The 12,178-nt window shown below is 42.6% G+C and overlaps 1 protein-coding gene across 1 annotated transcript in view; it reads right to left on the reverse strand.

Annotated features, from left to right (window-relative positions):
- vps13b (vacuolar protein sorting 13 homolog B) overlaps positions 1–8,650 on the reverse strand; it is a 330,552-nt gene extending 321,902 nt beyond the window's left edge. Inside the window, exons 1-3 of the mRNA XM_076281294.1 lie at positions 8,550–8,650; positions 7,415–7,577; positions 4,453–4,646 (exon numbers count right to left, since the gene is read on the reverse strand). Of these exons, the coding sequence (XP_076137409.1) occupies positions 4,453–4,646; positions 7,415–7,561 (341 nt within the window). The 5' untranslated portion in view covers positions 7,562–7,577; positions 8,550–8,650. The remainder of the gene's footprint in view (positions 1–4,452; positions 4,647–7,414; positions 7,578–8,549) is intronic.
- Positions 8,651–12,178: the final 3,528 nt, after the last annotated feature.

A 12,178-nucleotide genomic window follows, 5' to 3' on the forward strand; every position in this document is an offset into this window, starting at 1 on the left:
CAGTTGGCACTAATTTGTTCACAGGCCCGGAAATGGGTCAGTTTGACGAGCAGCAGAACTCCCTAATCCACTTCTCCAGAGTTGGAACCACGGGAGAGAACTTCAGTCAAACTAACCAACTCCAGATATCATACAGACAGCCTAATATACTCCATGACGTCCTCGAAGGGTTTGTGTACATATTTGGTTCCAGTTGGGAGAGACCATCAAACCACTGTTTGTGTAGATACTTTCATTGAGACATGCAGTGTAGTTCTCCCAGGCTGGGATCTGGTGCCCATAGGAGTCCATTGTGAATCATAGGAGAAGGAAGCCCCTCCAGGACTGGACGCTCTTCCAAAAGAACAGAAGGAAGCAGCGCAGGATGGACACAGTGGCCACGGCAACCACAAAAAGAACCAAATAAACATTCACATGCTTGTGAATGTCATTCGCCATTCAGAAATCACTGCTAGTGGAAATGATACCCTCTTCCGCAGAATACACTCACGCGCACACACACTCACACACACTCACACGCACGCACACACACACACACACACACACACACACAAACACACGTACACACACGTACACAGGTTGAGCTGCTTCCTGAACTGGCTGAAGAACCAGACAACCCATCACGCTCTTCTGTAACCCAAAGCGCCCACTGTCAAACAAACAGCGTTCCTCACAGTAGTTTGTTAAACAAACAACAAGAAGTCGACAACCCTCTTGTTTTGTATTCTATTTTTAAGGGCCGTCATCATCATATTTCTAGCAGCTGAAAAAGTTGCTCATTACACCCATTTAAGACAATTACACTGTCAGCGGGAGTGGTAATCTTAAACGGCAACTTGTCTCCATTCCCAGCAGCGCTGGAAAGTATAATTGTCTGTTCGGTGCAGAGTTTGGCAAATGGGCACTGGAAGTCATTTGAATATCCTAATATCACAGAGAGTTTCCTCTCCCTCAGGGGTAGACTGAAACATTATGAGCTCTGCAGCCACCCCCCACCCCACTCCTCCTCTTGAATATCACTCAAATTACAGGATTCTTAATGAACTTCAAAAGGCCTGCAGATGTTTTTGCAGGCGAGTGTTCGGCCTTTAACTGTAATTTGTGAAAACAAACCATATTAATGACATCATTAATCATTTCCACACGCTCCTCCTATGAGGGCTACCAGCTAACTTTTCCTGTGAGGTTTCTGTGTAAATTCGCAGTGCTGGGTCCAACATCAAGACTAAAGACAATAAACCGATGGCAAAGTTTTCCATCATAACAACTGATTCACGCTGAGGTCATTATTGTGCTTCGGACTTGAGGTTATAATAAATTGGCTCCTGCACGCACTCGTAAGCACCAATCCCAGTGACTTATAAAACATAGGTTTATTTATGGAGGGAGTGTGGTGTCGGCTTATGATCTTATACAATCAGTCATCAGAAATCGGCCCGCAGTCGGAGGCTTAGCTGGATTTCACACACTCGCTCCTAAAGTGCATGAGCGTTCTTTGAAACTGATTAGCTCCAACACCTTTATCCGGTAAGTGTGATAAATAGCTGGTAGGTTTCACAAATCACAGGAGGTCTCACGCGCACACACACATACAGACACACACACACACAGACGCACACACAGACAGACACAGACACACACACACACACACACCTTCTTGGCTTCTGAGGTGACGGTACACACAGAGCGCAACGCTGCCTCCTTCTCAGGAGTGTATGGGGGTTAGGAGGGGTTATGAGCAGGGGGTGCAGAAGCGGCTCATTTAAATTCCTCCAGCTATGACTTCTGTTGTCGCTCTGGCCACGCTCCAAATTGCGTCTCTCGGGGTGCGTGCATTCCACCCAATAATTTGTCCAAACGTCATTTCAATTTCTTCCCCTTAACAATTCTCTTTTGACCAGAGACCCTGTGCTTGAAGCACATCTGTAACAAATACTTGTTTTGAGAGGGCGCTTACACTGGAGCCGAGTGACCTTAAGCTGTGCAAGGCAGCGCGCTCGACAGGAACAAAACTCAGACATTTCCATGCGCGCAGGGAGCAGGGAGGGCGGGAAACCTGATCGCTCCCGCAGTAGCCTTCTGCAACGGCATGATATTTACCATTATTTCTGGACGGGCTCAAAAACTCATGTGTTACAAATCTTTCTCGTGGCAGTCTGGGTAATTAGCTGTAATTGACTTCCTCTCGAAATGCGTTTCTGCCGGGCCATGTGGCCTTGGGTCCACCACCTTCCTCTCCCGGGGGCTGCTCTGGGCTGAGCTCCGTGTCGGCCCGGCACCATGGGTGGCATCGGTGCTAACCAGACCAGACCAGCAACGTAAGGCCGGTCTCTTCCGCACAAATAAATGCTTCTTCAGAGCTGTCTTTCATGCAAACCATTTTCCGATATGAAAACATGTATGATCCCAAACCCAAATAAAATAATATAAATATTTCTCCCCGCCGTAATGGCTTTCAGATTCCAGCGGACGGTTTTGGTGGCATGAGCGCCGGGAATGTCGCCTTCCCTCTGGTGGGCCGCGCGTTGAGCTGCTGCAGCTGGAGTTGATCCGGCCGCCTCTAAAGTGACTGACGATGTGTACTCTGAAGCAACTGATGCCTGCACGAGGACGAAAAAAAATCTCAAAGGGGACCAAACTCATGAAAAGCTTCTGAAATTGCACTCCACAAAGCGCCACACTGTTTCGCTTGCCTTCTTTATGGTCCGCCGTAGAGTAAACGTTCTCAAACATTTTGACTAGGTACACACAGACATATACACTAACGCAGTTTGAGGAAATGTGTATCATTTCCTGTGGGCTTAATTAGGTTTTATCTAATGCACTGAGTTTAACTAACCTAGAACTGGCACAAGAATGTGCTGCGTGTGATTCCAGCTCACATCAGCGCTGTGATTACAAGAGAAATCTAACGTCGTCAGACATCAGAACCGACTTGTTTTTCCGGAGATCACTAGCGTAGCGATGGGGGTCACACTTCTGTGATAGCGGCAGCAGCAGCGCACTTGTGTACAACAGAAATAGACGACTTATTAATCATGGCGCTTGGCTTTGCAGTGAAATGTGACTCGCTCTGAAGCAACAGCAGCAGCAGCAGCAGGCCTTCTTTCTGACCTTAAATTAAAAGAGCGTTTGCAAAAGTGGCTCGTTCCCGTCACAAACCCTTTCATCCTCCAATGTGCTCCTCGTTGGAAAACTTCTTTTAAAGTCGGTGACGCCAGTGTCTGCCTCTCTTTTTCTTTTTTATATTTTTCTTTTTGATTCCCCATGGGTTATTCTCTTCTACTTTTTTTTTTCAAATGCACAGATCAAAAATCCCAAACGCACAGCAAGGAGGAGGCATGACATCATGTTCCGTCAATGCATCCGTGATTTATTTACTTTCTGGTCTCCTTGTTGTGTTTGCTTATGAGCGCACCCTCATCAAAAGCTGCGAGGAGCTGAGGGTGCGACAATCCGGAGGCAATGGAGAAGATCAAGGAGTGTGCTACTAAAGGCATGTAGCGCTAATGAACCCTGAAGCCATGTCTGGAAAGAATGTCACCACATAATAATGGAAGCCTGAAGTCGAGCATAATAACACTGTACACTTGGGAAGTGAGTGCTGTGGTGTGCTGTGGTGTACTGTGCTGTACTGTCCTGTGGTTCAGATCAGCTTTGATTCCTCTCTCTCCCTCTCTCTCCATCTCTCTCTCCATCTCCCTCTCTCCCTCTCTCCCTCTCTCCCTCTCCCTCTCCCTCTCCCTCTCCCTCTCCCTCTCTCTCAGGATGAGTATTGGTTTTAGGGGTCTGCAGAGAGCCGTTTGGTAGCAACACCCGTCCTATGATGATGATGGAACCCAGGCTGCGAGCCTGAGACTGGGCCAAGTCAGAATGGAGCAAAGACATCAACTCAACAAGAGGGTGGATTAGAGAGGGAGGGGGGGGGGACAATGGGCTCCAAAATTAAACAATAAACACTATGACTCGTTCACGGAACAAAAAAGGAAAAAAGTGTCGAATTAAGGATGTGACCCTTCACTATAGAGTCAGTAACCCACTTCAGAGCTTACAAAACACCCTTCACTTGAAGTCTACCACATAAATTCTAATGTACATACTTTCTACATTATTCTGATGTGTTCTGAACTGACATTACCACCAACCAACCACATCATCAAGACAAGCCATAGGGGGAAAAAATCCCATGGGAACAGTATTTATTGGGACAGACACAGACATTCTTCCTTCTTGTTATGCCTTATGGAGGTATTAAATAGACCTAGCAAGAGTGACGAACTACCTTCCATTCAATGGCTAATGGTATGATGATAGCTACTCCAGCCAATCCCCAGAGCAGCAAAGACCACATGAACAGTGGCCGCCACAACCAAAACCAATCACAGACTCGCAACACATGACTAACATGAGCCAATGGAAGACAACCACTCTGACACCACAATAGCTGTCTGCTAATGGTGACCGTCTAAAGCCCGACCCCACCAGTGTGTCTTAGCACTCACCTGAGCACCGTCCTTCAGCTTCAGGATGCACTCCATGGTGTTGATAGTGATGACCACTGGCTCAGAGCCAAGCTTTGTCCATGGCACGTGGATGCGCAGCTCATGGATGTGACCGCTCAGGAAGGTGAAAGGCAACTTCAGCTCCTGCGGGCAAGCAACAAGTGAAGAAAGAATAAGACAAATGGTTAGAGGAAGATTCACTTTCACAGTTCTCTGAACTGAGGGGGGATAGGAGCACTCAAAGCAGAATAAAGAAAAACAGTTATTTGAGAAACGTCCTTGTTTTCGTACTGTGGAGGAGCACAAAAAACAAACTCATCACTAGTGAATGTAAATTGGGCTGCACTGATAGGGATTAAAGGGAAAGAAAAACACCAAAAGAAAAAGAAACAACAAAAGAAGATTTACACTAAGACCCTGAAGCTCTCTCTCTCTCTCTGGAGCGTTATGCATCACAGACTTCTTCCATGGTGTTTTGTGTGAGAGGAGGCATCCCATGAAGCCAAACTCCCCACGCAGTTCTGAATGCCCCCCCCCCACCACCACTCTAGCCAAAAGCTAATAATTACATTTTTGAGGAGTAGCTGCCGTAGATTTATGGCCTGCCTTTTCAAGAGAACAATGGATCGTCTCTAATTATTCCTGCACAGATTACCCAGCGCGTCCAAATTCAATCCGCCACAAGGGGAAACTACTCAAGTAGCCTGGTGAGGAAACCATTCCGCTGGGACGTTGGAGAGATCACCCCGTTTTTGCGGCCAATCTCCAATAAAGCTCATTCCATTTCCCACTGGAGGGGTTGATGCAAGCTGACTCCAATCAGCACTTCCAGCGTGGCCCTTTTTGTAAGGTGGTGTTTATGTCTGCGCTTCAGCAACACTCGTGAGCCACTCTCAGCAAAAGGAAACACTCTCAGAAACATGGCAGACTGATTCGATCCAGATACATGAAGGCACACTGTGCCCCCAGAATAACAAAGCAAATGCACCCATTAATCCGTCCCAGTGTGAAACAAAGTCGGCTGACAGATAAAACGCTGAGGAGAAATCTGACTGTGGTTAGCCAAGTCCGCCTCTGGTTGAGGACTGCAGTAGTGTCTTTGAACACCAACAATAGCTACTTATGCAGCGAGTATATATGACTATTCCCTATTAGTGTTCCCCGGAGCTATGGACGGTTCTGGGTATTTTTTGGAAGATCAAGCAGTGGCCGTGAAAAAAGGCTGTGACCACTGACAAGCTAAACAGGCCTTCAAGCTCCTAAGTGTCATGTGTCGAGGCATCCATGATCATTTTTAGTAAAATCAGATGCCCTTCTGGAGAAGACATGTGTTTGTGAGCATTCACACTCATATTCTGGTGGGTTGAAGGATGATAAAAGACCTCAACAAGAACTTGAAACATTATTATAAACCTGAGACAGATTAGACACACCCTGACAAACTTAACTATCATCTTGCATTTTGCTTTTGACAGCAATGTCCATTGCTGCCATGCTGTGACTGAATCACTGGTTTTGAGGTTGCATTATGTACCCAGTATGACATCTGAGAATGGCTGAAAGTAACACAGTGGTCAAAGTGACAATCTTGTGTTCAGTCCATGAAATTACACATTTACATTCAAATAGACTGATGTATGGAAGGAATAGCATTGTTGATAGTCCAAGGGTGTTTATACCAAACTAGCTGAGTAACATCTGCTACTTTTCATAGCAGCACAGGTCTGTGTAGCCTGCTGCACCTAGCCTGTAGCTTTAAGGCAAAAAATAATACCTGGTATGGGCATTTAGTTCCCTGGCAAACTGACTTAGTGATTTTATATAGCAAACTGATTTTCCGCATTCACTATGCTGTATCATACTCTTTAAACAAGGGTGTTATTTGACATGATATGACTTTGGATCAAATAGAGCCACAGAATCACAATGACGTGTCCACATAAAATAGAAATGCTAGTGACACTACATATAGCTTAAGTTGCTCTTCATTCATTTTTTAATCAAGCCATTAGTCAGCTTCTGGTGTTCTCTGGATCCTGAAACACACTGAATGCACTTTGCTCTGCAAAAAATGCAAGCTGGTCCCACCTGTTTCAGTGGAATTTGGAAGAACTGCCTATTACCAATTATTTAATCCACTAAAAATGCAATGGAACATTCCAGTACAGATGGTGAGCTGTGTCCATTCAGGGGGACACAGCTCTCTCTCTCTCACACACACACACACACACATATTTTATTCTTCCCGAGGGAAATTTTAGAAATTCTTATTTTAATATACATTTAAATTTACATGTATTAATTTAGCAAACACTGTTATCCAAAGTGACTTAGGTACATATGTCAACAAGGGATTATGTTACCAGGGATTACATTGTCCCCGGAGCAACCTGGGATTTAGAGCCTTGCTCAAGGGCACAATGGTGGAAGGCGGGAATTGAACCCACAACTTTTCAGGCTACTGCACGCTAGCCCAGATCCTTAACCACTACATCAACACCGCCCCAGTATGGCCGACATATGGCTGCTTTGGAAAGTAAAAAGACAATGGCACACCAAGAGGTGCAAACACACACATGCATACAACTTAAACAATTATACTATGATGTGCTCAGACTGCACAGGAGTGTGCTATTGTGTGTACGAACATTTTGATGCCAGCTCTCTTATTCCTTGTACATGCTACCATAACATTTATTCATCTATGTCAGTGCTTTTTTTAATCAGTGTGTGCCTCTCTGGGAATCAGTATAAACCAATGGCTAGTAATCACGCTCATGAAATACAGTATTTCCAGAGAGGGTTAAAGCGGAGCTAGTAATCAAGGATCTTTGGTATTTCCACCTCATCAATGTTGTGCTGTAATAGCACCTGGATCTACCAGCAGAGCTGCAGAACAACAGAATTCCTACCTGCTCCAGGACATCCAGCTTGAGGTCAAGCTTGCTGAGGACCACATCTCCCCCCCATAGGGACAGCTGCAGGTCCGAGGGCTTAAGGTTCTTGATGTAGCGGTTCACATAGCTCATCAAGAGCGGAGTGACGTAGGACTCCAACATCCTGAGCTGCTGTCAGCTGCAGTGCAAACATGGGACAGTGATGAGTCATAGCCCGGGCATGGGACAAGAGAAGAGTGAAAACATCCTGTGCAGAACTTACAGAATGCTTTCAACAAAAATCTGTAGGCTTATGGTACAGATACATCTGTGAAGATACATTATAACTTTCCACAGAGAGAAAACCATTCAGCTCTTTGGAGATAAGCATCATGGGTGGTAGGACACCTCCAACCTCTATAGCTTACATTGAGAGAAGTGCATGACCACAAGCTGACAGGTCAATTTTCCTGATGACTAGAGTATAAAACAGAGACTAACATTCAAACATTGGTGGTACTACATCTGGACATACACCTACACATTTCTTAGCAATTCATAAAGGGTAATCCGTACCAAAACCAGTAGCCTGTTTACGAGCACTCAATGACACTGCTGTATCTTTGCTTCGCTGCTGACGACAACTACAATGCACTTTGGTTGCAGTTGGATGTCTACTAAAGAGCAACACTCTGCAAATCAAATGTGTTCACATTAAGACGTAAGCAAGTTACAATGTTACTATACAATCCCGTGGCCTGAAACGTTATTTTATTCACCGTTATCCCCTCAACGATAAATAGTTCGCCGATATGTTTGTTTTTTCTGCCAGAAACCAAAGCCATCTGGCAAGCTGCTTGACATCAAGTTGGCTAACTTATTGTTTATCAATGCGTTCCGTCCAAAATGCACAAAACGCACATATATGTTTCAGACTACGACAGATGATGCTTCAAATTTCTCATACTGATAAGTTTAGACACTGTAGACTTACTTGAAATTATTTGTCAACACTGACAGTGCTGTCTAACTTGCTAAATTAGCTTACAAAATACCTAGCTTGCATGCTAGCAGTTTACATCCTTGGCAGGCATGATATCTGCTAGTAAAAATATCACGCCGGAGATCCCATCCCAAGCCCGTGTCATTCATGGAAGAAAATATCTCTTACTTCACTCCAGCTCTTTCGATTTGTTGCCACTATTCCAAACTGTCACATTGCTTTCGCTAGCTATCCACAAACATCAACATCATTCCTTCCATTTCTTCCGTATGCGCGTTGCAGCTTCCTGTATGAGGGTAACGTCATTTCCTATGCCGCAGCGCAACCTTGTATCGGTTTATTGAGGTAACATCTGGCAGAGACTAGTTTTTTAACTGTTGCATAAATTGAAACAATTGTATCGCCAACATGCTGCGTCTATATCCTAAATTAAAATGTTTCAATTTAAGTGCGGAAGTGAAGCACTAGGCTATATTAGGATAGCATAGCTTAACATTTGAAAAGAGAAATCATTTGTGCCTCAATTTGAAAATGGTAAATTTCCTACATGCAAACATTTTTCACAAACTTGCTATGGTAGCCTAATTATGATTTATAAAAATGAGATTGTGTAAAAAAAACAAAAAAACAAGTAGGTTGAACGATTGCATGAAACTGGACCTGACCGTCTAGCCGTTTGATTCTGACACTGAAAACAGAGAAAAAATGTGCATAATTGATGCCGGGTGGTCTTTTTCAGTGTGACAGGCTATCAGCTCCTCTGGTCCCATCAAGATCGACCAACTTTACAGTTCACCTTTTTGAAACTCATTATGCCATTTCAAATCTAAAATGCATGTCCCATAAGCTACTGATGTAACCAACTTTAAAATGATTCCCTTTTTATTAGTCTTCTCTTCTTTCCGGTTAAACTTGACATTTATGTGAAACCAAACATGGGGAAACTTTACAAAATACGCGTCATATCATGTAGATATATTGCTGGCAGGATTTTAAAAGAAATATGATTATAAATTGACCATGCTATATAAACAGTTATCTTAACAAGAAACCAACGCGAATTTATTGAAACTGCTATGCTGTGGATTAACATGGACATATGCAATATGTAGGCCTATGTTCTTGGTAATGATTATTTCATTTTATTAAGTCATGTATCAGGTATTGCTCCAGCAGATATTGCAACTGCTGTAACGCACTGAATTGGCATCTGTTTAGAAATTCAGTGTCCTCATCCTACATTATTAAGATTTATTCCAGCAGGTGACTAAAGCAAAAGTCCCTTTGATGGTGTCAGAATCATAATATGGCACATTTTTATCAACCTGTTTTCATAATAAATTCACCCTGTCAATATTGGACTTGTTTGGACTTAATGTTTTGCACACCATTTAAAATCACTGGGAATATTGTGCCAGGATGTAAAAGTACCAAAACTCATTAACTCCAGATTAGGGGTTAAGAAGTCTGAGAACCAGACTATTGCACTACTGGACCTGTGATCTGCAGTGTGTAGCACTGTGGTCACTCAGCTAATGCTACAACTTCATTTGATCTGATCAGGGTTAGGGCACTTATATGGATTGCTCTTTCTCTCCATCTTCTCTCTCTCTCTCTCTCTCCCTCTGTCACACACACACTATTAATCAAGAGCAGACTTTTCTGATGAACATGTTTATTTTGGATAAGATTCCTTTTCAATTTTGGCTTCAAAATGGCCTAAATTCTCACTTTAGTCTGTCTTTACACTTGTTAGACTTGACATTCATATAAGCTCATAGGCCTGTCTTGTTTCTCTGGTGTTGAGTTACCATAATTTCCAAACATGGAAAACTGATTCTGTAGAGGTCAAATGTGTAAATGCCTATGTCAAAATCAGGACATGTGACAGCTCTAGATTTGCTCCACGCTTGATTTCCACTTCCGTGAATATAAAATCAAGGAGGCCCAGCAGCTTTTGTGGCTTAACCCCCAAAGAAAGGTTGTATTCCCTTTTAAATGTGCGAAGGCCTTTAGCCGGGGTTGCATAAAATGGACTTATTTCACAGACAGATTAAATATCAAACGGATATTGTAAATTGTGTGTTTTTCCTTTTATTGTTTTAACCCCTTCGTGTTAAAGTTTACTTTTGAGATACTTAGATCATAATTGCTTTCTTAATTGCTGTATTATTATTTTTTTAAATATTCGTTCAAAATACAACCTGGACCTGGAGATGTGAAGGCTCAAAAACGCACTGACTCATTGGCTTGTTAAACGAGAACATTGTGCGCATAAAACAATAACTGAAATAAGCGTTCGATTAATTGCACCATGCGTTTGCTTTTTGCGCATATAGTATGTACAACTTAACAACTTTTGACATTTAGCAAATTACCTTAATTGATATCGTCCCGTTATTCCTTTTGCCAGAAAAACATAGGTAGCCTAACATTTTATGTGACTTCTCGATTGTGGTGCCTGGTCGCTTGCAATCCTCTTAAAATAAAATAATATTGTTATTGTTGCATAATTGTGATGTTGTGTCTTGATAATGTTTCGTGTTGCGCTGTAGGCATTTATGTTATGTTAACTCATCCATCTGTACCAGCTTGCATGGGATAGGCTACTCTGCTTTGTTGAAAAAAATCCAAACTTGTATAAAAGAAATACAATTATTTTTTGCCACAACAATTTACTTCCCGAATCAAGGGCGCTAAATTAATTGTATTGTAACTTCACGCCTCACACTATATTGTAGCCTATCTAACCAGCATTGAAATGGATGAAACGCTAAATAGTGCCAAATCAAATGACTTGAAAGTATATAAAAATAGTAAAGCAATTATTTGTGTGTATTTAAACGACGATTTTCCGTCACCACGTAGACCATAGGCTATAGTCCGGTTGAAATACATGCATCTGACACTGATTTAATTAACATATGAAAGTAATAAATCATCGGCCATTACCGTACGGCACCTCTTATTAGCCGCCTCACTCTCGGCGTTCCGGAGTAAAATCTCAATGAACTCTGCTCTGTTGGAGGAGTAACCTGTTGCATGGGCTGTTCAGCATGCATGCGAGGGGGTGAAGGCCGGGGAGTATTTGGATTTGAGGTCATGCATCCCGAGATGAAGAGACATGCGAAAATGCGATAAAGACAGAGGGAGAAGAGGATCCCAAACCAAAATGTCTCTTGACGGCCTCGCAGACCAACATAGCGCCTTCACGACACCTTTCATGTTGATGTTATTGTTTTCAGCTTTGACGCATTAGCTGTGATAAATCAGCCATTAGTTAATACTAATAATAATGATAATAATGATAATAATAGTAATAATAATAATAGATTTTGGTTCATAAGATATTGTAATTAGGTCAAATATAGAATTAAATGAAAAGCATGCTGTGCAAGTGGTGTGAGGTAAACTGACAAATGAGAGGTTTGTCATGTGTAACAATACTACTACTACTACTCCTCATAATAATACTAATAATAGTAGTGATAATAATAATGATAATAATATAGACCACTAGGCCTAATTGCTAAGCCAAACCATGATTTCACATGATGTTGGAATGAATGAGTTAATGTTACTATTCCAACAGCAGCAGTAACACTGACTGCTTCGGTGTTACCACGTCTTTCCAATAAAAGCCTTGTGAAACAACATGATTTCAGCCAAGAGCAGGGTTATTTAAGGAGTATTCGCCAGCTCAGTAATGATTTATTGCATGTTTTGATGGAAAACGATTAGGATTGACTTATTTGTTTGTTTCCACACCTCCTGCAGTGGGCACTGTAAAACATTAT

Source organism: Alosa pseudoharengus, unplaced genomic scaffold, assembly GCF_046254945.1.
Source record: "Alosa pseudoharengus isolate Yale_2024_CS ecotype anadromous, Long Island Sound unplaced genomic scaffold, YU_APseudo_1.1 YU_APseudo_1.1_scf_12, whole genome shotgun sequence".
Lineage (NCBI taxonomy): Eukaryota > Metazoa > Chordata > Actinopteri > Clupeiformes > Clupeidae > Alosa > Alosa pseudoharengus.